The sequence below is a fragment of the Tasmannia lanceolata genome, unplaced genomic scaffold (genome assembly GCF_043159265.1).
Source record: "Tasmannia lanceolata isolate RefF3 unplaced genomic scaffold, GAP_Taslan_0.1 ptg000016l, whole genome shotgun sequence".
Lineage (NCBI taxonomy): Eukaryota > Viridiplantae > Streptophyta > Magnoliopsida > Canellales > Winteraceae > Tasmannia > Tasmannia lanceolata.
In genome coordinates this window covers 7622874-7647174 of record NW_027518693.1, presented here as the reverse complement: position 1 = coordinate 7647174, position 24301 = coordinate 7622874, and the positions used below count along the sequence as shown (strand labels likewise).

Below are 24301 nucleotides of genomic sequence, written 5' to 3'. Positions count from 1 at the left end.
TGCCCTAAATCCAGAAGTTGTCGTATAGAAATGGTAATTTATTGGTTAATGACATCTATTGGATATTCACTGGAGTGTGTGATGTGCTCTTAGACACACATGTGTCTTTAGGTAGCATTTTCGGATTGGTCATGCACATAGAGATTATGTGGCACGGAGATGTGACCATCCAATTCTTTGTAGGCCCTTCACGGTCAGGTTGAGGATGGACACCTCATACTTGCACACAACCGGCATCGATTCTGCCTCCATACACACATTGGGGTGGCCTATCTTGGTCACTGGGGTAGTGGAGCCTAAGCAGGTCAAATGGGTGCGATGAAGAGATCACGTACTAAAAGGATCTCTTAACAGAATCAAAAAAAATTACTTAGTTTTTGTACCAGCATTTCTACCGATACAAAATATTTCATCTGCTTCAGATAAAATGAAACGAGATTGAGAACTATGAGTACCAATGTTGGACTGATTATAGTTGTACGCTTTTAGCCAATCAATTTGGGTGGCCTTCTAAATGAATGTAATATGTTCACAATCATCACTGCATGATGCCTCCTAATTTGAATTTCTAAAGTAATTACTTTTGATTCCAAAGTTCTTTATTTGGACCAACTGGGTTGCTTGGATGCTCACTGTGTGCCTAGCTATGTGGATATAAAGAAAATTCACAACTTCGAAGTTGGGCACATACTTTTCCAAACGGCAAGGAAAACGATCAAAAATTCAGTATTGTGAAACTCTGTAAACCCAATCAATTTAACTCCTACATTTGCGTAGGTAGTAATCAACAAAGGTGTAGAAGTTCAAGACTCTTGACTCGGACTCTGGACCTAACTCTAATCCCACCTGTAACTCACTCAATTTTTCAAAATTAGAAGCCTCATTTCATAGTCCAAGTACTAATTCAAATTTCTAGGCTTTATAAAGGTCGACTTACCTATTCAATTGACCCAAGTCCTAATCTATTTGACCATACTAATTGAATTGTTCGGTACTTTCTTACTTCCTGAACCTTTTAAACGTTTATTATCACAGGATGAAATGGAAATTTTGATTGAGTGGAGGGGTTAGTTACATGCCCAAGGATAGGATCATAACAGAATTATGGGATCAACCAGAGAGCGTGGGATGAATTGTGTAATGAACCCGTGGGATCAGGTGGTTCGTGCTAGTATACCTAATCTTAGATTATAGTTATTTTTAATGCCGTGTGAATAAATGCTTAGTCAATTGCAGGTTCCAAATTGTTATCAATGATTGCTAATGTATTATAAATATTTCTTTTCGTTCATTAACAAACATGACGAAGAACTAAATCATCTGGCAAAGCTTTTAGTCGTATCTCAGTTCTGGGTTTTGGTCGAGCACAGGCTAGAACTAAGTGTAATGACATTTTGGCATGCTAACAGCAAACTTGATTGTCTTCCCTGTTGAAGAGTGTAGTGTTGAGGAGTGCAGTGTTGAATGTTCATTGATGATACATGTTACAAAGCCAGAACACCCAATGGATGTGAAATGGGAAAATTTGATGAGAAATGCCATGCAACATAGATTCCCGAGGTTCAACTTAAACCCACATGCAGATCACTCCATATACTAGTCTCCCAAATAAATCCTTGGTTTTACTAATAAAACCTTGTTAGTCTGAAGCACTTAGCCCTAATAAGACATTAGTCTAATGGGATTTCCTCTTCTTGCCCTTATTACTGTGTTGGACCCATGTCCCCGTTTCCATATGCGTCAGCATGTAGAGCATATCTGGCCATTCCAATTCCTGTGGGCGACAACAATTACAATTTAGTCCCCAATAACCATGTAATAATATATTTAAAAATTAGGGTATCAAAGTAAGAATACAAACCTCAAATAGAGTAGAAATGGTGGAATAAGAATTTCAGGCCTGCGGGATGATGAGGATCCATGATTTTTACTTGACCTTCCATTTGAACTGATCGCTTGTCACAGATTTGAATATACGTAGGTGTGGGTCCACATCTAATACTATTCTTTCATAAGCAGGGTCATAAATCGAGGATGGTGGAAACCTAGAAATGTAAGAACAAGAAATTATGTTAGTTAATGATGAAACTTCATAATAAAACAGTGGTGGAATTTTATAGGCCACAACAAGGAGTGTAATGTTAGACTACCATATGAGAGTGAAAAAATGGTGGGGCAAACCAGGCAACAGAAAAATATGAAGTGGTGAAATGCTAGAAAAACCGAAAACGGATGGAAATATTTCTCCTTATGAACTAGTAATTGAAAACATACCTAACAGGGATAGTTGCATTGGAAGGGGTACAACCCATGAATGTTGGTTATTGTTAGAGCCCATGAACATCTGGTCGTTGTTGTATATAGTTTGGAGCCCCCCAATTCACATTCTCAGGGTTAACCATGAATGGCCTTTCATCTTCCCAGTTTTAAAGTCCCTGTTTTAACCCAAAATTTAATATATTAATCAACTAATTACTATTGATAATCACACATAATTAAAATAATAAAATTCAACATCTACAACAAAAAAGCTTTCCATAGAAGAAGTTTTTACCTTAGAACAGTTGGTTGAGGTCCCACCATGCAGATATGGTCCAGCTGACCCCACATCTGAGCCCACTAATCCCTATTGTCATGATGATTAGGATCTTGGATTAGGTCCCACCAGCAAGGGTATCATATCAAACTATAAAAATGTTTTGTCATAATAAGCTATTAATATAGTCATTTCAAAAAAAGCTATTAATATACTCATTGGCGACAGACAATCCATATCCAAAAGATAGAAATATGTTGCTATATATATTTAGGCAACACAACGATCTAGAATGAACATTTAGAGACTAAATAAGGTTTTAAATAGCAATTAATACCTGTCCAAAGGAAGTTGGTACGCTGGACCAGTTCGCCGAGGTGGCCCCTTGTTGGATTGGAAAATTGCTCCATTATAGTAGTTGGGACAGGTATTTTCCTGTTGAAGTGGCCTCATGGAAACCGACGTATTGGGCTCCACGAGTCCCTAACATGATAATTTTGATATATAATTAAGCACCAGAAAGGAAGATTTCCATGAAGATTTAGAGTGTAGGTAAGAGTTCTACAAAGGGATTAACACCTGTTGAAATGAATCAGCTGGCTTCCAGGACAAGTTTGTTGAGGTGGGGAGTAGCGGTGTTGAGGGAATTTGATGACCCAGTACTATTCCCTATTTCCATGAAGATGAAGATCAAGAATTAGGCCCCCACTAGAAAAATTATGATATAAAGTTGCACAATCTTAAGAAAAAGATATGTAAGATAGATTCAGACATGGGGTAATTTATGAAGTTGGTATATTGGTGTAGATTACTCTGGCTGAGGTCCCCATACTGAATCAGACTCCACAAGAAAAGCATGCAATATAAAGGTCCTAAAAAGAGATAAAAACCTGGTTATTGAGTTGGATATGGGCTGGTGGAGGCTCAGATGACACCCTCGTTTGCTGCCAAGGTGTCACATTTAAGCTGTAGCCACCGCTCATTCTGTTGAAGGCGCCTCTACACATACGGTTGAAGGCATCGCTGCTCGTGCGGATGAGAGCATACATGCCATTTAGGTAGGGATTCGTAGGCAAATCCATTCTTTCACTGAGTCGATCTGGAAATGAGGCTGGAGGAAGCCTATCTTTGAAATATATACAAAGGTTAATCGAAGCAATTAGACATGAGTAAAGCACAAATTTTCTTTTAGTGAGAAATCAACAATCAATAAAAGAATTTATAATAGTAATGGTTTATGGGTGCTAATATAAAAACCAAAACCCTTATATTTTGGAAGACATAGAAGTTAAAAAAATATAAAGCATCCATGCACGTAGAATAGAGCTAATTAATATGATATAGGAAATCATGAATTCCAAGTATGTTAGTGTTTTTTTTTATATTTGAAATGGGTTAGTGTTATATATATATATATATATATATATATATATATATATATATATATATATATATATATATATATATATATATATATATATATATATATATATAGGGGGCGAGGTTTTTGAGCTATAGCTCAGCCTGAGCAAGCCACTATAAATACACCATCTCCATGTTGTTTGACTCATCCAACCCATTCATTCCATAGAACCTCACATAGATAGGGTGTTCCTAACAAACCATCTCCATGCGATCATCCTAACCATTCGATCTATAGAAGCACAAAATGGAGCCATCCATTTTAAAACTCCACAAATCAATGCTTACCATGATCCTATGGAAATGATATCTTACGGACACCCTATCTATGTTAGGTCCTATAGGATGAATGGGTTGGATGAGTCAAACAACATGGAAGATGGTGTGTGTGTGTGTGTCCATAACCTATAGAATGAATGGGTTGGATGAGTCAAACAACTATGGGAGATGGCGTATTTAGTGGGTATCTCAGGGTGAGTGATATCATCTCCATAGTTGTTTATGAGGGTTTCTGAGGGATTATGATTTGTGGAGGTTTAAAATGGATGGCTAGAAAATGGGCTTCTATAGTCTGGTCATTGTTGTTGATAGTTGGGAGCAACCGATTCACATTTTCAGGGTTAACCACTGATGACCTTTCTTCTTGCCAATTCTGATGTCCCTGTTTTAGCCAATAATTTAATATATTAATCAACTAATTATCATTGATAGTCACATATAATTAAAATAATAAAATTCAACATCTATAAGAAAAAAGCTTTCCATAGAAGAAGTTTGTATCCTAGAATTATTGGCAGAGGTCCCACCAAGCAGATAGGCATTCAAGCAAGGATATCATATAAGACTAAAAAATGATGGGACTTAAAAAGGTATTAATAGACATCAGCGATGAACAAAATCCGTCTCACAAAGAGCTACAATGAATATTTAGAGACGAAATATGATTTTGAAAAGCAATTAACACCTGTCCAAAGAAGTTGATAGGCTGGACCAGTTTGCCGAGGTGGCCCCTTGTTGTGTTGGGAAAATTGGTCCATTATTGTAATTGGGACAGGTATTTTCCTGTTGAAGTGGCAGCATGGAAACCGACGTATTGGCCCCCACAAATCCCTAAGATGATGATTTTGATCTATAGTTAGGACCCATAAAGGAAGGTTTCAATGAACATTTAGAGTGTAGGCAAGAGTTCTAAGAAGGGATTAACACCTCTTGAAATGAACTTGGTATCCCTGAGCAGTTTGCTGAGGTGGGTCCTGGTCGATATAGCAGTGTTGAGGGCATTTGATGGCCCACTATTCCCTATTTCCATGAAGATTAAGATCTTGAATTAGGCCCCCATTACAAAAATTATGATATGCAGTAGTAAAATCTTAAAAAAAAGATATGTGGGATAGATTCAGACATGAAATAATGAAGTTGGTACATTGCTGAAGCTGGGTGAGGTCTCCTCACTGAATTAGGCCCCACAAGTTAAGAAACGCAATCTGAAGGTTCTAAGAATAGATAAAAACCTGGTTTGAGTGGAAATTGAGTTGGATATGGCCTGATGGCTGTGATGGCACCCCTCTTTGCTGCCAATGTGTCACATTCGAGTTGTAGGCACCGCCCATGTTGTTAAAGGCATCGCCGCACATGCTGTTGAAAGCATACATATCATTCAGGTAGGGTTTTGTAAATGAGGTTGGAGAAAACCAATGTTTCAAATACAAAGGTTAATCTGAGTAAAGCAGAAATTTTCTTTTAGCAAGAAATCTATAATCAATGAGAGAGGATTTACAAAAGTTGTCGGTTATAGGTGCTAATATAAAGAGCAAAACCCGCATATTTTGAAAGACCAAGAAGTCAAAAAAATTTTAAGCATGCATGGACATAGAATCGAGCTAATTAATCAAATATATGATATCATGAATTCCAAGTACGTCAATATTACATATCTTCTCTAAAAGATTCTATGTAATCTTGTAGGTAATTAAACCAAATTCTAAATCGAGCTAGCTGAAAGTTTCTAGAAGTCCCAAATAAGGTAGAGAGAAATATGAGTCTTCTAAAAAAGAGATGATATTTTCACCCCCCCCCCCCCCCCCCCGCATTACGTGCACGCCCCCTTATAACCTGATTTGACGTGAAAAATGGGCAACTTTATGTCAAATCACGTTATAAGGGGGTGTTACTTGCAGGGGGTGAAAATATCGTCACCCTTCTAAAAAGATGTAGAGAGTTCATCATTATTAGGTGGCAACTTTCCAAAATTCCTCAAAGTTCCTAAATTAGCATGGATTTAAGCACAATTGGGGCTATAATAATTAATATTGTCGGTGGTCGTATTTTATATATGGATTTTTGCTGATTAGTCCCTACATGGCAAAATAATTGCTTATTAGTCCCTAAGAAAAGCGTATTAGCTGAACAGTCCTACTTTTAGACAATATTTGCTAAAAGGTCCCTAAAACTCACGAACTTCAATTTTCTCCGTTTAAAATTTTAAAATGGCAAATTTACTCCCCAACCCATTTAATCAGTTTTAGCGTTTTTTTATTTCCCTTCCAATATTTTAGGAAAAAAACTAGGAAATAAGCAACAATATTATCTCTCCCAATATTCTCGTCAAAAAATCATTTTAGGAATTAAATAAATTGAAAATCCCTCTAAAATAAATTAAATAGGGTCGGTTTGAGCTATCTTTTCTTCATAGATAAATAAAGTAAGAAATTTTAGGATTATTTTTTGTTTCTAACTTTTCTAAGAAATTTCTATCTTGGTTGGATTGTAAGAAATATCTCTGATGGAAAATTACTTCTATGGAAAAAAAAATTTCTTTGAGGAATTATGTCTGATTAATTTAGAGGGATAACATAATAAACCGAAGGTCCCTAACTGAAAAATTGAATAGAGTTGGTTTACCTTATCTTTTTTTATGCGTAAGAAATAAGAAATAAGAAATTTTAGATTTTTTTTCCCTTCCGGACTTTTGTTTTGGGAATAAGAACTAATTAGGGTTTGGCTTCTAATCTTAGGAGAAGAAGAAGGGAGAATGTGAAAGGGAAAGTCAATATCGGAAGAGATAATATTGTTGCTTATTTCCTAGTTTTTCTTCCAAAAATATTGGAATGGATATCAAAAAATGCTAAAACGGATTAAAGGAGTTGGGGGTAAATTTGCCATTTTAAAAATTTTAACGGAGAAAATTGAAGTTCTTGAGTTTTTGGAACCTTTTTAGCAAATATTTTCTAAAAGTAGGACTGTTCAGCTAATATACTTTTCTTAGGGACTAATAAGCAATTATTTTGCCATGACTAATCTGCAAAAATTCCTTTTATATATGGTATTAGATAGTATTAATTATTAAATAGGTATTTTCCACCACCACATACCCCTAGCAACATGAGACATACCCCTAGCTGTTCATGGATTTCAGTGTAAATACCTAAAATTAAAAAAATCTTTAAATATAATATATTTGAAATGGATAAATCTTTATTGATAGAATATGGAAAAAAAATCAAAGATCGAGCATATCTAGAAGAAAATACAAGACAAAAAAGATATTATAGGGCAAAAAGAAGTAAGGACAGCACAGCGGGAGAAAGCAAAAGGTCCCCAGGACGCTAGGTTCACCGGCCCCCTCCCTAGCTAGACGATCCACCTCACTATTTGCCGAACGATGGACGTGCTAAAACCAGACATGCTGACCATCCACGTGATCACTAATCTCAACTATCAAGTCTGAAAATCTCCATGGATATTTATTTAAATATAACATTAAAAAATCCTTGCAAACATATAAATTAGTATTCTCAACTCAACTCAACTAAGCCTTTGTCCCAAATTAGTTGGGGTCGGCTATATAAATTAGTATTCTAATTTTACTAAAAATATTCCTTTCCATTTTAACATAGCAAACCCTTAAATTAAATTCTCAAAAGACCCTTCAACCCTACCCAATTCGATAATTCTGATTTTGATTTCTCTTTTATCGAATTGGGTAATGCTGTGTTTTTCAGTGTCCTCAGGTAAAAGCATTTGTATATTTGCTTGCAGAATGCTTACCCATTTCTATTGCCAATGGAATATACTATTATATGTTAAATTCTTTGCAATTTTCAACGCCTAATTTAGGAAGAACGAAACAAACCCTCTAGCTATAACCCATGTTGTGTTTATGTTGGAGCTTTAACATAAATAAATACTTATTAGGAGTATTTTTAGAAAAGCTAATTTTTAGCTAAATCATGCTTTGTAAAGGCTAAGTGAAATATATTTTACAAATTATAGATTTACAGATAAAATCCATTGATGAGCTTATGCGTACAAGCACACATAACTGCATGCACCCATATAGGCGCACACACAGACATAGACACAGACGCATACATGTGCACGCGCACACACAGATCATGGATGAAATTTTGGCGATTACCTCCAAGGCTCCCATTTGATTGAGTTGCCAACTAAGACAACCAGGCATGGAAGGAGACCACCGGAAGTCAGGCTTGCTTGCAACATCCCCATGTTTTCTTTTCCTATATCACCCATTCCTTATTGTTGATTTGTAAATACTATCACTCGAGTTGGATCATCACATGAACCTCTAATGGAAAGCACTTTCCACAGCTTCTCACCTTTCATGGCTGTGATAGCAATAGACCATGAAACCAAGAATGGCTTGGTTTGGAGCCTTATCAGGGTGACTATCCAAGGAAAGTATAAAAGACATTGGTAGAGGTTGGGTAAGGGGTCTTGTTTTATAGGAAACGAGACCTCGAAATTGACGATATTATGACACGTACACTAATAAATATGACAGCAAGAAATTGACAATATTATGACATGTACACTAATACGAGCGGAAGCACTGGCACTAATAAATATGACAGCAAGAAATTGACAATATTATGACACGTACACTAATACGAGTGGAAGCACTGACACTAATAAATATGACAGCAAGAAATTGACGGTACACGTACACTAATGCGAGTGGAAGCACTGGCACTAATAAATATGACAGCAAGAAATTGACAATATTATGACACGTACACTAATACGAGTGGAAGCACCAGCAATAATAAATATGACAGCAAGAAATTGACGGTACACGTACACTAATGCGAGTGGAAGCAATGGCACTAATAAATATGACAGCAAGAAATTGACGGTACACGTACACTAATGCGAGTGGAAGCACTGGCACTAATAAATATGACAGCAAGAAATTGACGGTACACATACGCTAATGCGAGTGGAAGCACTGGCACTAATAAATATGACCACAAGAAATTGCCAATATTATGACACGTACACTAATATGAGTGGAAGCATTGGCACTAATAAATATGACAGCAAGAAATTGACGGTACACGTACACTAATGCGAGTGGAAGCACTGGCACTAATAAATATGACAGAAAGAAATTGACAGTATTATGACACGTACACTAATGCGAGTGGAAGCACAGGAGGAAAGTATGAAAGGCATTGGTAAAGGTTGGGTAAGGGGTATAGTTTTATAGGAAAAGTATGACAGCAAGAAATTGACGTTACACGTACACTAATGTGAGTGAAAGCACTGGCACTAATAAATATGACAGGAAGAAATTGACGGTATTATGATACATACCGTCATAATACCGTACAAATGTTTAAATTAACAAAAAAATATACATACATATATACATATATAATTGGACTGATTATATATTGAACTCTGTTAAGTATGTAGCAAAAAAATATAGTGGGCCCACATATTTAGGTAATTTAACCTATTCATTTGTTGGGTCACAATGTAGTTAGGATGTGCCACAAAAAATCCTCCCTAAGATGATCCCAACTGTCCCATTTGTTGAGGATTAAAATGGACCGCACAGTATAGAAATCTCATAATCCAACGGTTAGGATGACCTTATGGTTCATCAAAGTTATTAATAAATGGACCTTGTTTTTATTGGAAATTTTCTTTTCAATAATATAAGAAAAGAACAAATAGAATATTGTGAGTTTTCCCATTTTCATTTCCTCTTCCTACGTCACGATTCACTAACTCATTCCAGCAAATGCTTTGTAAAATAAACTTGAGAAATTATATAATGCCCGACCGTGAGATTATAAAGGGCGGGTAAAGACAAAACCTGCTGCCTTGGTTTTTGAAGCAAGGGAAAGTCAACAAAAGGGCTTTCTCTTGGATTAAAATCCAAAGGAGGGATGGTTCTCTCTCTCTGCCCTTTATGATCTCACGGTCGGCCACCATATATGTTCTCAATAAACTTTTCATACGAATTATTTACGAAGGACAGGATGGACTTTGTCCATTGATATTTAAAACGACAACCAAATGATATATCCACCCTCTTTGCTTGTTTTTTCCTTGAAAAGGCATGCGCTTGCGTTTGACTTTTAAGTAAAGACAAAATGCCAGAAAATCGGTGAAAATATTATTCCCTGATTTGCATGTCTAAAAATAGGAACGTGTGAGTTTCCACCTTCTTCTGACCGACACGTGTCAATGTGTCCAAAAGAATTTTCTCCCTCTCCTCAACCTGGCTTTCGGAGCTGCGGATGTCCGTCTCCGGTTCGAATTCCCTATATTAACCCCACAAAATAAGCAGAACATACAATGAACATCCTAATAGGGAGATGATATTTTCACCACCCCTGCAGTACGCATTCGCCCCACTTATAACGTGAACAGTGGGCAACTGTAAACAGTGGGGCGAATGCGTACTGCAGGGGGCTGAAAATATCATCGCCCTAATAGAACCCAAAGTTTATTTAAAGTTATGGACAAATTAGGAAACCAATAGAGATAATAGGGTAAAAGGGTTAATTTAGGAACAAACCTTAATTCAGCCTCGGCTAGGCAGATGATTTTTTCACCCCCTGTAGGATAATGCGCCCCCCTGTTAAATTGAATTGTGGTCGGACTTTAACGCTTTTGAAGTCAAATCACGTTAATAGGGGGGCGCATTGTCCTATATGGGGCGAAAAAATCATCAGCCATAACTTTGCCAGTTTCTCGTTCATGATCCTGAAAATAGTACATAAAATATAAAAAAATAGCATAATTAAATTATAAAGATATTTGAAATTAGGAAAATGATATTGAGATCGTGGGGCCCACCCAACTTCCAGAAATTTTGTGATTTGATTACAAGTAAAAGGGATTTCGTTATAGTAATTACCAAATAAAAAATCTAAAAATTATAAATAAATAAAAAAAGACAAGGACATTTGATTTTAGTGACATATATGTGGTCTAAGGCTGCGCAAAAAACTGGCCAAACCGATAAACCGAACCGGACCGGACCTTTCGGTTTGGTTTGGTTCGGTTCGGTTTTTCTAGGCATTGGTTTGGTCACGGTTTAGAATTTTACCGGGGATCGGTTTTAGTTCACGGTTTTTGAGCTTTAATCCGAAAACTAACCGAACGAACCGAGAAATGAAGGAAAAGACAAACTGATTTTGTGTCACTATCAAGTCTATGGTGAGTTAATACTTAATATCATTTGCAAAGAGAAAATGGGTGATTTAAACAAGAGAGGTGTGCCTATATCAATTCCATGTATTCAAAAGTTATCAATTCCATGTATTCAAAAGTAATAATACATTCACCCCTTCCCCTTAGTCCACGCCTTAGAAGTGTAAAAGAATAGTCATAAATACTTAGAGGGGTTGTCCAAGAGAAGAAAAAGGGGGGCGAATATGGATTGAGTTACTTTATTTGTATTGAACTTATTTATGACTGTGTATTTGGGTTGATGACTTGTGTATTTGTGTTGATGACTTGATTTGGATATGTTCTAAAGTTGATGGTTGGATTGATGGCTGATTTGGATAGATAAAACTTTTTTTTTTTTTGGGATAAGTAAATGTATCTAACTACTTGATTTGGATCTATACTGGATAGACTGTGAACTGAACCGAACCAAACCGGTCAAAATCGGTTCGGTTTGGTTCGGTTATACCCCCACTGGTTCGGTTATGGTTTGGATTTTCTCCAAACCGATGGGATCGGTTCGTTTAAAAAAACCTCCCTAAACAGAACCGGACCGAACTGTGTGCAACCCTAATGTAGTCTCTACTTTTGGGATTTTATTGTGCATTTGATTTTACAAGGCCTGGTTTGACTTTGTATTTTAAGTGTATTAATTTGTTTGTAGCAGAATTATTTTTGTATACTTTTATGAAAATTTAAACTCCTATTTAAGATTATAAGGGTAATGTTCTGGGTTGTGAGTGGATCAACTTCTGATCGGAACCACCTAGAGAGACATGAATGAAGAAATACTAAAAGTAGGAATAGTGAAAAAGAAATAAAAACACATGACTTATTTTTTACTAAAATACAATTGAAATAATATTTAAATTTATAAAAATATGGAAGGTATTTTCATAAAATAGTATAATTGAATTGGATTTAGGATTATCCCACGAGTTTTTGTTAGTTGTTTGGATCGATCCTACAGCAGGAGTCTAAAATGTGTCCATGGATCCTACTAATTCCTCTAGATCTTGTTATGGTCCGTTGGACCCTCTAGATCACCCTAATATTGTTTTTCTTTTTAGAGTTTATTATTCATCGGTTGTGTTGACATATTATTTTACTGAGAAAAATTAAAATACCCAAAAAAAATTCAATGTCAAAGATTTTTCTTCTTTCTTATCTACAAATTAAAAATCAATTAATTTCCTTCATGTGGTCAATAACTAGAAAAAATGGGAGAGAGAGAGAGAGAGAGGCTCTGTCACATCACTTTTTATGAAATCAAGCGCCCTAACCAATAACTATAGCCAGAAATGTTCGTGCATGTATTAATAGAACAAAATATTCGTGTCTTCGTGAGATATCAAACAAAATACATTAGCTCCAGGGAGATGATATCTTCACCCCTTGTAACGTGATTTGACGTGAACAGTGGCCAACTTTAACGCTTTTTGAAGTCAAATCCCGATATGAGGGGGGCGCATGGGTAATGAACCGGGGAAAATATCATCGCCCTACGCTTTTTCCCCCAAAGTGATCCAACATCAAAGTAAATGAAGAAGAGATTGGGGTCTGATTTTTCTTTGAGGAAAATCCAAGTTGTAATTCAAAATTACAAAGTGGTGAACCTTTTGTCTTCTTATGGTTTTGTCTCTCTGTGAACCACTATGTGTACATTTAACGTTAGCGGTTTATATAGCCAAAAATTGAAGTTCCCTCCAACTCTCTAAAGCAAAGTGAAAGACCTTTAGTCCCACATGGGAAGTTTGTGTGGAGGTGAATGGGCATAAATATAGTTCCACTTCTTCTTGTCTTGTGAATGAGAAGAGGAGAAGGGGGTCCTACACACAAGCACAAGTCCATTATGCTCGGTGGGCTTTTGGACATATATACCATACATGCGCGCCAGCCCGGCGCAGCTCGGCCAGCCGATCGCGTGGGCCCAAGTGTTCTTTTCTTTCTTTTTTTCTCTATTTTTAGATCTTTCCTTTTCTTAACATTATCATTATTTCTTTAATTATTTTTTGCTACCGTTTGAGATACGGTTTCCACATGTTTAGTGGGCTGTTTGGGAAAACGTCTTTTACACACTAAAGGGTGTGATGTTTCTCCTTCTCTCTCATTTCTATAAAATCGTTCTTGAGCTTTGGCAAGACGCATCCGAAAGAAAAGTTCTCTCTTTGGTTTTCTTCATCTTCCTTTCTCTTTTCTGCTATTTTTGTTTTCCCCAACCTTTTTCTGATCAAGGCTCTTTGGCACATATAAGCAAGTTTGAAAGGTGTCCGAGTTGAGTGTGTGCACAGCTCTGGAGCAAGAGTTGTTGTATCCTGGAGACATACGCCGAGAAGCCCATTTGCATCGTTGATTCGTATTAGTAGGGGTGAGATTTGCTTTAAGGACAACAAATTGATTTCACGCCTCAACTTGATAAGTTGCGTCTTTCTCTCACTTTTGATTACAATACTGTTCAAGTAAGATTGCAATACCTGATCATTTGTTCATCAACATTGCCAATGTATTTTATGGTTTAGTTCTGATATCCATGGTTTTAAATTTTGACCGAAATTTGAAATTTTGGGTTTCGGTCGGGACCGACACCGAAACAGCACATACCCGAAACCGTATTTTATTTCGTCAGAAATTTTGGAATTTCAGTCGAAATTTCACTCAAAAACCTGTTTTTTTTTTTAATTAATTTAATATGTAACCAAAATGTCGGTTGAAATGACCAAAATTTTGGCCAAAATTTGGTATCGAATAAAATAATGTTTTTATCATTTTGCGTGATTTCATCGAAATTTCGGTTTCAATGAGGTCCAAAACCTGTACCAAAAGCAAAATTTAAAACCACGCTGATATCTGAAAAAATACGGGTCTACTCATACTCAATTTCTAACATACTTCATCATACTAATCTCTCAGTTGACAAGAAAGATCGATGTAACGGACAAAGATGTCCTCGATCCTAATTCCTAAAACAGAAGCACATTGAAAAAGGGTGTCGAAATAAGAAAAAGGGTATTGGCAAATGGAAAAATGAGACAAGGGTTTTCTTCAGAACATTGACCTTTTGTTTTGCAGAATATTGGGTGGACGGGACCGCAAGGAGAGAAGGTATGGAAAGCGAGATGAATGTCAAAAAACAGAGAGAGCTTCTCTGCCTACTTTATAAGGAGGAGCTGAAAAAAGCTAAAAAAAACCGGAAGAACAAATCTGAATTTGCATGGAGTGACCAAAATGGAAGATTAGAAGGAAGATAGACTTTGGATTCTTTTCAGCGAAAAATGGGTAAGAAATCACGACGCGGCAGAATTGCCTCGTTGGCTTTGGTTTCTCTTCTGTGTGAAAAAAAAATGGGTTTTACTCGTTACATTATTTTCTCTCTCTACTGATGTATGAAAAATGATATTTACGGCCACTTTTGTCTGTCTTTTCTTTAAAATCACAGCTTTTTTACAGCCTCTCCGTCTTTTCATAGAGAGGACTATATTTTCGGGAGAACACAAACAAAAGAAGGTGAAAATACCGGAAAAGGGTGGAAACATCATTTTCTCGTAGGATAATTTCACCCCATTTCCTAGCAACTACGACTATAGTCCCTTTTGTCCGTCTTTCCATCACAACAACAACCAAACTGTTGGGGAGTCCACACGAAAGCAAATATCCCATATCTGAAAAGTGAATGGATGACTGGATGTAGATGGGTTGGCACCCAGGTCTCAACACATAGGGGCGTGCCTAGGAATGTGTGACATGTCCGCAAGACTGTTATGTAGTCCTCAGTAGGGGACCTACCTTGGTATGGGACTAGGTGGGATTCAGCCTGGTACGAGATAAAGGGGCTAGCCTAACACCTTCCATCAGCTCTTTTGGCGTATCGGTTAGGTACCTAACAATTGGTTTTGGTTATCACATTTTGGAATGAGTTTTATATACACCTGCCACCATGGCCCAAAAAATCATGCTGATCTACTGGCAAACAAATTGGACTCTCATACGGCACCACTACATATGACAGTTATATATAATTAAAAAAACAAATGAACATACACTCATAGGACTAATTGACTAAATAATCATATAGACATGTGAGTTTGCTTCATTTCAAGACCTCCAGAAAAAAAAAAAAAAAAAAAAAAAAAGAGATAGAAGGATACACATATTCAAGCATGCACCCAAGTAAACTCATGGTCCAATCTCCTCTAAGGGGCATTCCAGAATAAACCCCTTATGAGAAAATCCGCCTGGCAAATCAATCCGATTGTGCACAAATTAGAAGGAAAAATAGAATGCACGAACAAGCCACAAGATGAACACCAAGATTTTACGTGGTTCGGCTAAGCCTATTCCACGGGTGAAAAACACGATCTTCCACTATGAGAAAAAACAAATATAAGGATTATAATGGATTTAACCCAAAACCCAAAACCCAAAACCCTTTCCTTGCTTTCCAACCCAAGACCATACAAGAGAGTAACCCAAGAGCAAACCCCAAAAGAAACCCAACAAGAAACCCAAAAGAGGAGCCCAAGAAAAAAACCGACTTTCTCCTTCCTGATCTCTCCCTCTCTCTTTCTTTCTCTTTCTTCTCTTCTCTCTCTCCTCTTGGCAGCCGACACACCAAAGAGAAAACCAACACCACCCTTGTTTCGCCGCAAGTGAAAAGCATCCCATGTTTTCCCTTTTATATCACATTATAACATAGGTTTCTAAAACCTAAAAGAAAAAAGTTTCGATTCAACGGTTCCTACCTTCCCACCTCAAGTGGTGGCAAATAAGGCCACTTTCCCCAACAACCCCCTATTCAAATAACTACTCATTTGTTAGTCTCATGATTTTTCTTCTTCCTCCCCCTATTTTTGCTGTCCTAGAGCAAGAAGCAGAGGTAGCCTTCTCCATATGCGTTTGCCCATACAGCTCACGGATCAACTCCAATTCCTGCGGGCCCACGATGATTACTATTTAGTACATATAAACCATGTCATAATATCTGAGAATTAGGGTTTTAAGGTAGTATTTAAACCTCAATGACAGGAGAACTTGGTGACATGAGAATTTCTGGTCCCTCCGATGATGTGGATGCATCATTTGTAGTTGTTCTTCTATTTGAACTACATGCATCGGTTGCCGAGGATTTTAATATACGTCGGAGTCATGTGATCCCATTCTTTCATAAGCAGGGTCATATAGTGAGTTTGGTGGGACCCTAGAAATGTAAAAACAAGTAATTAGGTTAGTTAAGGATGAAACTTCATAATAAAACAGAGAGGTTGAATTTTCTAAGGCACGGTAATACTAGATTAAGAAGTGTAATGTCAGACTATCATATGAAAGTGATAAAAAGGTGCGTCCACCCACCTACAAAATAGACATTGTCATTCTTCAGCACTGCAAAAAATTAAAATTCATAAAATTCTTAATCTAATACTATAAAATGGAACAACGTTTTCTAAAAAGGTAGTCTGTTATATCTTATATCCCCGGATTTTTGTATGAAGTATTAGAAATAAGAGTATAAATTACAAGCATAGGAACAATGCTTATGTTGACACTATAAGAGACCATGAATTTATGGAGCTGTAAATGGTTTCTACTTCAATACTTATGTTGACACTATATTACTTAAGAGCATCTGCAATGGAAAAAGCGTATGGACAGGAAATTTTTTTTAAGTATTGTATTTAATTTGTATAGTTTTCTAGAAATTTTTGTTGTAAAAATAACCCCTATTGTTTCCCTAATTCTAGTGGGGCTGTTTGGCACCCTCGATAGCTACTCATGGATTTCGGTGTAAATACCTAAAATTAAAATAAATCTTTAAATATAATATTTTTTGAAATGGCAAAATCTTGATTGATGGAATATGGCAAAAAATCCCAAAGATCAGGCATATCTAGAAGAAAATACGAGACAAAAAAGATATTATAGGGCAAAAAGAAATGAGGATAGCACAACAGGAGAAAGTAAAAACTCTCCGGGACGCTAGTTCATCGGCCCCCTCCCTGGCTAGACGATCCGCCTCACTATTTGCCGAACGGACATGCTAAACCCAGACATGCTGACCATCCACATGATCACTAATCTCATCTATTAGGTCCGCAAATCTCCATGGATACTTATTTAAATATAACATTAAAAAATCCCTGTAAACATATAAGTTAGTATTCTATTTTTATTAAAGATATTCCTTTCCATTTTACCATAGCAAACCCTTAAATTAAATTCTCAAAAGTCCCTTCACCCTTACCCATTCTGATTTTGATTTCTTTTTTATTGAATTGGGTAATGCTGTGTTTTTTTGTGTCCTCAGATAAAAGTATTCGTATATTTTCTTGCATAATGCTTTCTCATTTCCGTTGCTAATGGAACATACTATTATGTGTTGAACTCTTTACAATTTTCAATGCCCAATTAAGGAAGAACGAAACAAACCCTCTAGCTATAACCCATGTTGTGTTTATCTTGGAGCATTAATATAAATAAATACTTATTAGGAGTATTTTTTGAAAAGCTAATTTTTTAGCACAATCATACTTTACAAAGGCTAAGTAAAATATATTTTACAAATTATAGATTTACAGATAAAATCCCGTGATGAACTTATGTGTACAAGCACACATAAAGGCATGCACACATATATGAGCACACACAGACATAAACACAGACGCCTACTTGTGCACGCACGCACACAGATCATGGATGAAATTTTGGCGATTACCTCCAAGGCTCCAACTTGATTGAGTTGCCAACTGAGACAGCCAAGCATGGAAGGAGACCACCTGAAATCAAGCTTGCTTGCAACATCCCCATGTTTTCTTTTCCCATATCACCCATTCCATATTGTTGATTGGTAATGACTATCACTCGAGTTGGATCATTACATGAACCTCTAATGGAAAGCATTTGCAATAGCTTCTCACCTTTCATGGCTTCTATAGCAATAGACCACAACACCAAGAATGGCTTGGTTTGGAGACTTATCATGGCGACTATCCAAGGAAAGTATAAAAGACATTGGTAGAGGTTGGGTAAGGGGTCTGGTTTTATAGGAAAAGAGACCTTGAAATTGACGATATTATGACACGTACACTATAAAATATGACAGCAAGAAATTGACAATATTATGACACGTACACTAATGTGAGTGGAAGCACTGGCACTACTAAATATGACAGCAAGAAATTGACGGTATTATGACATGTACACTAATGCGAGTGGAAGCGCTAGCACTAATAAATATGACAGCAAGAAATTGACGGTATTATGACACGTACACTAATGTGAATGGAAGCACTGGCACTAATAAATATGACAGCAAGAAATTGACGATATTATGACACGTACACTAATGCGCATGGAAGCACTGGAGGAAAGTAGAAAAGGCATTAGCAGAGGTTGGGTAAGGGGTCTTGTTTTATGGGAAAAGAGACCTCGAGATTGACGATATTATGACACGTACACTAATAATATGAAAGCAAGAAATTGACAGTATTATGACACGTACACTAAAATGAGTGGAAGCACTGGCACTAAAAAATATGACAGCAAGAAATTGATAGTTATGACACGTACACTAATGCGAGTGGAAGTGTTGGCACTAATAAATATGACAACAAGAAATTGACGGTATTATGACACGTACACTAATGCGAATGGAAGCACTGGCACTAATAAATATGACAGCAAGAAATTGACGGTATTATGACACGTACACTAATGCGCGTGGAAGCACTGGAGGAAAGTATAAAAGGCATTAGCAGAGGTTGGGTAAGGGGTCTTGTTTTATAGGAAAAGAGACCTTGAGATTGACGATATTATGACACGTACAATAATAAATATGACAGCAAGAAATTGACGGTATTATGACATGTACACTAAAACGAGTGGAAGCACTGGCACTAATAAATATGACAGCAAGAAATTGATAGTTATGACACGACACTAATGCGTGTGGAAGCACTGGCACTAATAAATATGACAACAAGAAATTGACGTTATTATGACACATACACTAATGCGAGTGGAAGCACTGGAACTAATAAATATGACAGCAAGAAATTGAGACATGTACACTAATGTGTGTGAAAGCACTGGAGGAAAGTATAAAAGGCATTGGTAAAGGTTGGGTAAGGGTTTTTACCCAAGATTGAGTCGGGTTTTCCAATTCTAAACTCGACCCTACTCAAGGCCCATGATTTGTAAACCCGACCGATGTTATTTTTCGGGTCAGGTCGACTTGGGTTGGGTAAAAACCGAACCAAGTTACAGCCCTAATTTTAGATCGTTATAGCTATAACTACTGTATATAAGAAAAATCTTAACTCAATCTTAAAAATCCTGCGCTATACATTCATTTTCTTTAGGGAACATCCCTTTTGTTTCTCTGTTATTGAAAATTACTTCATTTTAAAGAAAGGACAAAATGAGGTGAAAATGTCGTCATTTCTATATAGACATGGGTGGAATTACCGAAAAGGGGTGGGAATATCATTTCTCGAACTTTGTGTAAGATCTCTGTAAGACTGTTATGTAGTCCTAAGTTGGAGCCTGCCTTGGTATGGGACTAGGTGGGACTCAGCCTGGTGTGAGATAAAGGGAGCTAGGTATGAGATAAAGGGCTACCCTAACACGTTCCAACAGCTCTGGAGCTTTTTGGCATATTTGTTAGGTACCTATCAATTGGTTTTGGTAATCACATTTTGGAATTAATCTTATACCTACGATTGGCAGACCATGGCCAAAAAATCATGCTGATCAACTCGCAAACAAATTGGCTGTCATACAGCACCACTATATATGACAGTTACATCTAATTAAAAAAGAGAGAGAAGAAGATACATTCAAATGACTAAATAATCATATAAACATGTAGGTTTGCTGCATTTCAAAACCTCCAGAAAAAAAATAGATAGAAGAATACATACATTCAAGCAGGCCCTCGTGTAAACTCAAGGTCCAATCTCCTCTAAGGGGCATTCCAGAATAAACCCCGCATTCAAATAACTACTCATTTGTTGGTTTAGTGATTTTTCCTCTTCTTCCCCTTATTTTTTACAGTTTTGGAGGAAGAGGCAGAGGTAGCTGTGTCCGTATGTGTCTGCCTATACAGCTCACGAATCAACTCCAATTCCTGCAGGCCAACAATGATTACTATTTAGTACATATAAACCACGTCATAATATCCTAGGATTAGGGTTTTAAAGTAGAGTATTTAAACCTCAAATATAGGAGAAATTGGTGACGTAAGAATTTCTGGTCCCTCCGACGCTGTCGATGCATCATTTGTAGTAGTTCGTATATTTGAACTACATGCATCGGTTATTGAGGGCTTTAGTATGAGTAGGACTGGGTCCGCATGTAAACCCATTCTCTCGTACGCAGGGCCATATAATGAGTTTGTCGGAACCCTAGAAATGTAAAAACAAGTAATTATGTTAGTTAATGATGGAACTTCATAATAAAACAGAGATCGAATTTTCTTGGGTACGGTAATACTAGATTAAAGAGTGTAATGTTAGACTATCATATGAGAGTGAAAAAATGGTGGGTCCACCCACCTACAAAATAGTGCTTACTAAATCATTCTTCAGCAGTGCAAATAATTAAAATTCATAAAATTCTAAATCTAATACTATATAAATTGAAACAATGTTTCCTAAGAAGGTACTCAGTTATACCTCATATTCTCAGATTTTTGTATCAAGTATTAGAAATAAGAGTATAAATTACAAGCATAGGAACAATGCTTGCTCCTAGTCTCAGCAATAGGATATAAGAGATTATGAATTTGTGGAGCTGTAAATGGTTTCTACTTCAATACTTATCTTGACACTATATTACTTAAGAGCTTTTGCAATGGAAAAAGTGAATGGACAGAAGAAAAAAAGTTTCAAGTATTGTATTTAATTTGTGAAGTTTTCTTGAAATATTTGATGTAAAAATAACCCCTATTGTTACCCTAATTCTAGAGGGGCTGTTCGGCACTCTCGATAGCTATTCATGGATTTTGGTGTAAATACCTAAAATTAAAATAAATCTTTAAATATAATATTTTTTGAAATGGCTAAATCTTTATTGATGGAATATGGCAAAAAAAAAAAAAAACCAAGATCAAGCATATCTAGAAGAAAATACAAGACAAAAAAGATATTATAGGGCAAAATGAAATAAGGATAGCACAGCGGGAGAAAGTAAAAACTCTCCAAGACGCTAGGTTCACCGGATCCCTCCCTGGTTAGACGATCTGCCTCACTATTTGCCGAACGACGGACATGCTAAAACCGGACATGCTGGCCGTCCACACGATCACTAATCTCGTCTATCAAGTCCACAAATTTCCATCGATACTTATTTAAATATAACATTAAAAATCCCTGTAAACATATAAATTAGTATTCTATTTTTATTAAAAATATTCCTTTCTTAGATTTAGTTGATTAAGGATAGAGATTGAAAAAATAGAAAGTTTGTTATTTTAGAAACTTTATAAAACTATAATTTTTTAGACTTGGTACGCCCTAGATATGGTGTGAAGTTGTTATTAGCTAGGTATTGAAATGAGGATGAGATAGTATTGAATCTTAGATTTAGTTAATGAAGGATAGAGATTGAAAAAATAGAAAGTTTCTTATTTTACAATCTTTATAAAACATCCATCCTTTAGACATAGGAAACCCTAGAGATGGTGTCAAAGTGCTTTTAGCCAAGTTTTGGGATGAGGATGAGATGGTATTGAATCATAGATATAGTTGATGAAGGATGGAGATTGAAAAAATAGAGCCAGCCCTTTTTTTATTTTATTAAGGTAAAAGCCACAAATCTTATTTAATATCTATCTATCTTTGAAAGCTTCCCCATAAATTTTTATTTGTGTCCTCAAGTAAAAGCATTTTTATATTTTCTTGCAGAATGTTTTCTCATTTCTGTTGCCAATGGAACATACTTTATGTGTAGAACTCTTTGTAATTTTCAATGCCCAATTAAGGAAGAACAAAACAAACCCTCTAGCTATAACCCATGTTGTGTTTATCTCTGAGAGCTTTAACGTAAATAAATACTTATTAGGAGTATTTTTTGAGAAGGTAATTTTTAGCAAAATCATGCTTTACAAAGGCTAAGTGAAATATATTTTACAAATTATAGATTTAGAGATAAAATCCCCTGATGAACTTATGCGTACAAGCACACATATATGAGCACACACAAACATAGACACAGACGCATACATGTGCACGAGTGGACATAGATCATGGATGAAATTTTGGCGATTACCTCCAAGGCTCCAACTTGATTGAGTTGCCTACGGAGACCAGGCATGGGAGGAGACCACTTGAAATCAGGCTTGGTTGCAACATCTCCATGTTTTCTTTTCCTATATTCACCCATTCCATATTGTTGATTGGTAATGACTATCACTCGAGTTGGATCATTACATGAACCTCTAGTGGAAAGCATTTGTCATAGCTTCTCACCTTTCATGGCTTTGATAGCAATAGACCACGATACCAAGAATGGCTTGGTTTGGAGCCTTATCATGGCGACTATCCAAGGAAAGTATAAAAGGCATTGGTAGAGGTTGGGTAAGGGTCTTGTTTTATAGGAAAAGGGACCTTGAAATTGACGATATTATGACACATGCACTAATAAATATGACAGCAAGAAATTGACGATATTATGACACGTGCACAAATGCGAGTGGAAGCACTGGCACTGATAAATATGACAGCAAGAAATTGACGATATTATGACACGTGCAATAATAAATATGACAGCAAGAAATTGACGATATTATGACACGTGCACAAATGCGAGTGGAAGCACTGGCACTGATAAATATGACAGCAAGAAATTGACGACATTATGACACGTGCACTAATAAATATGACAGCAAGAAATTGACGATATTATGACATGTGCACAAATGCGAGTGGAAGCACTGGCACTGATAGATATGACAGCAAGAAAATGACACGTACACTAATGCGAGTGGAAGCACTGGCACTGATAAATATGACAGCCAGAAATTGAGGGTCTTAAGACACGTGCACAAATGCGAGTGGAAGCACTGGCACTAATAAATATGACAGCAAGAAATTGACAGTATTATGACACGCACACTAATGCGTGTATAAGCACTAGCACTAATAATATGACAGCTAGAAATTGACAGTATTAAGACACATGCACAAATGCGAGTGGAAGCACTGGCTGTAATAAATATGACAGCAAGAAATTAACAGTATTAAGACACGCACACTAATGCGTGTATAAGCACTGGCACTAATAAATATGACAGCCAAACAATATCTGGCAAAAATATTAGCACGCATTAAAACATGGTGATATACTCAATATGGTGTTATCTTTTTAGAAGTCATTTTCACATGTTTAGTAGGGGTGTCGGTGGACCAAGGCGGTCCCGACTTGGACACAATAGTTGGATCTATGAGATCTAATTTGGATCCATATCCTAAGGTCCGAAATTGTGCAGGATCAAGCTCAAACATAGCCACAAAATCTATAAGTGCATGTTAGATCGTATTAGAGCATGATAATATACAAAAATATCCTTCGTATTGTGAATAAAGGAGTATTTGTGAAGGGTATTTTTACAATATTATATCTTTATCAAAATGATTTTCCATCCTTTGGAAGGAACAAAGTCTAAAGTTGATTATGTCTCTCATCTCATTTCATTACTCCATCTCGGTTCTTCCCCGAACCCTAAATCTTAACTAATTATGCATTAACCTAATCGTAGAGGGTATGCTTTCTGGACACCATCAGCAGAAACCAAGGAGATATATTGGCCTGGATTTTGTTCAATTGGCGGATTATATTTAGATCTTCTTCATCAATTCTTGATTC

At 36.5% G+C, this 24301-nt stretch overlaps 2 protein-coding genes and 1 long non-coding RNA gene across 5 annotated transcripts; 1 reads left to right on the top strand and 2 right to left on the bottom strand.

Moving 5' to 3' along the window:
- Positions 1–1443: 1443 nt before the first annotated feature.
- On the bottom strand, positions 1444–8701 carry LOC143849095 (uncharacterized). Of its 2 annotated transcripts, none has more exons than XM_077358148.1 (11): positions 8376–8701; positions 5470–5593; positions 5165–5257; positions 4923–5068; positions 3427–3658; positions 3116–3205; positions 2874–3019; positions 2555–2686; positions 2275–2435; positions 1862–2045; positions 1444–1774 (listed from the first exon to the last, which is right to left on the bottom strand). In XM_077358148.1, the coding sequence occupies exons 1-8, from the start codon at positions 8489–8491 to the stop codon at positions 2677–2679; spliced, it is 957 nt and encodes a 318-aa protein (XP_077214263.1). In that variant the 5' UTR covers positions 8492–8701; the 3' UTR covers positions 1444–1774; positions 1862–2045; positions 2275–2435; positions 2555–2676. The 2 variants fall into 2 exon arrangements, with proteins under 2 accessions (XP_077214263.1, XP_077214264.1); XM_077358149.1 differs by having other exon boundaries at positions 2555–2626; positions 8376–8692.
- Positions 8702–13276: 4575 nt separating this feature from the next.
- LOC143849016 (uncharacterized) lies at positions 13277–14895 on the top strand. The gene is made up of 2 exons (XR_013235518.1): positions 13277–13905; positions 14516–14895. It is a non-coding gene; the product is annotated as an uncharacterized LOC143849016 (long non-coding RNA).
- On the bottom strand, positions 14843–22982 carry LOC143849015 (uncharacterized). 2 transcript variants are annotated; one of them, XM_077358066.1, is made up of 5 exons: positions 22706–22982; positions 20652–20841; positions 20359–20564; positions 16458–16640; positions 14843–16372 (listed from the first exon to the last, which is right to left on the bottom strand). In XM_077358066.1, exons 1-3 carry the CDS (start codon positions 22822–22824, stop codon positions 20454–20456), a joined length of 420 nt encoding a protein of 139 aa, XP_077214181.1. In that variant the 5' UTR covers positions 22825–22982; the 3' UTR covers positions 14843–16372; positions 16458–16640; positions 20359–20453. The 2 variants fall into 2 exon arrangements, 1 of the variants encoding a protein (XP_077214181.1); XR_013235517.1 differs by lacking the exons at positions 20359–20564; positions 20652–20841; positions 22706–22982 and adding an exon at positions 18153–18486.
- Positions 22983–24301: the final 1319 nt, after the last annotated feature.

What these genes read in the sequence shown, in the direction of transcription:
- LOC143849015 (XM_077358066.1), bottom strand. Translation starts at nt 22,824, where the DNA reads ATGGAATGGGTGAATATAGGAAAAGAAAACATGGAGATGTTGCAACCA. An exon ending in ATCAAGTTGGAGCCTTGGAG is followed by an intron (nt 20,842 to 22,705) that starts GTAATCGCCAAA and finishes TTACATTTCTAG; the next exon opens with GGTTCCGACAAACTCATTAT. An exon ending in CAATTTCTCCTATATTTGAG is followed by an intron (nt 20,565 to 20,651) that starts GTTTAAATACTC and finishes GTTGGCCTGCAG; the next exon opens with GAATTGGAGTTGATTCGTGA.
- LOC143849095 (XM_077358148.1), bottom strand. Translation starts at nt 8,491, where the DNA reads ATGGGTGATATAGGAAAAGAAAACATGGGGATGTTGCAAGCAAGCCTG. An exon ending in ATCAAATGGGAGCCTTGGAG is followed by an intron (nt 5,594 to 8,375) that starts GTAATCGCCAAA and finishes TGCTTTCAACAG; the next exon opens with CATGTGCGGCGATGCCTTTA. An exon ending in ATATCCAACTCAATAACCAG is followed by an intron (nt 3,206 to 3,426) that starts GTTTTTATCTCT and finishes TCATGGAAATAG; the next exon opens with GGAATAGTACTGGGTCATCA.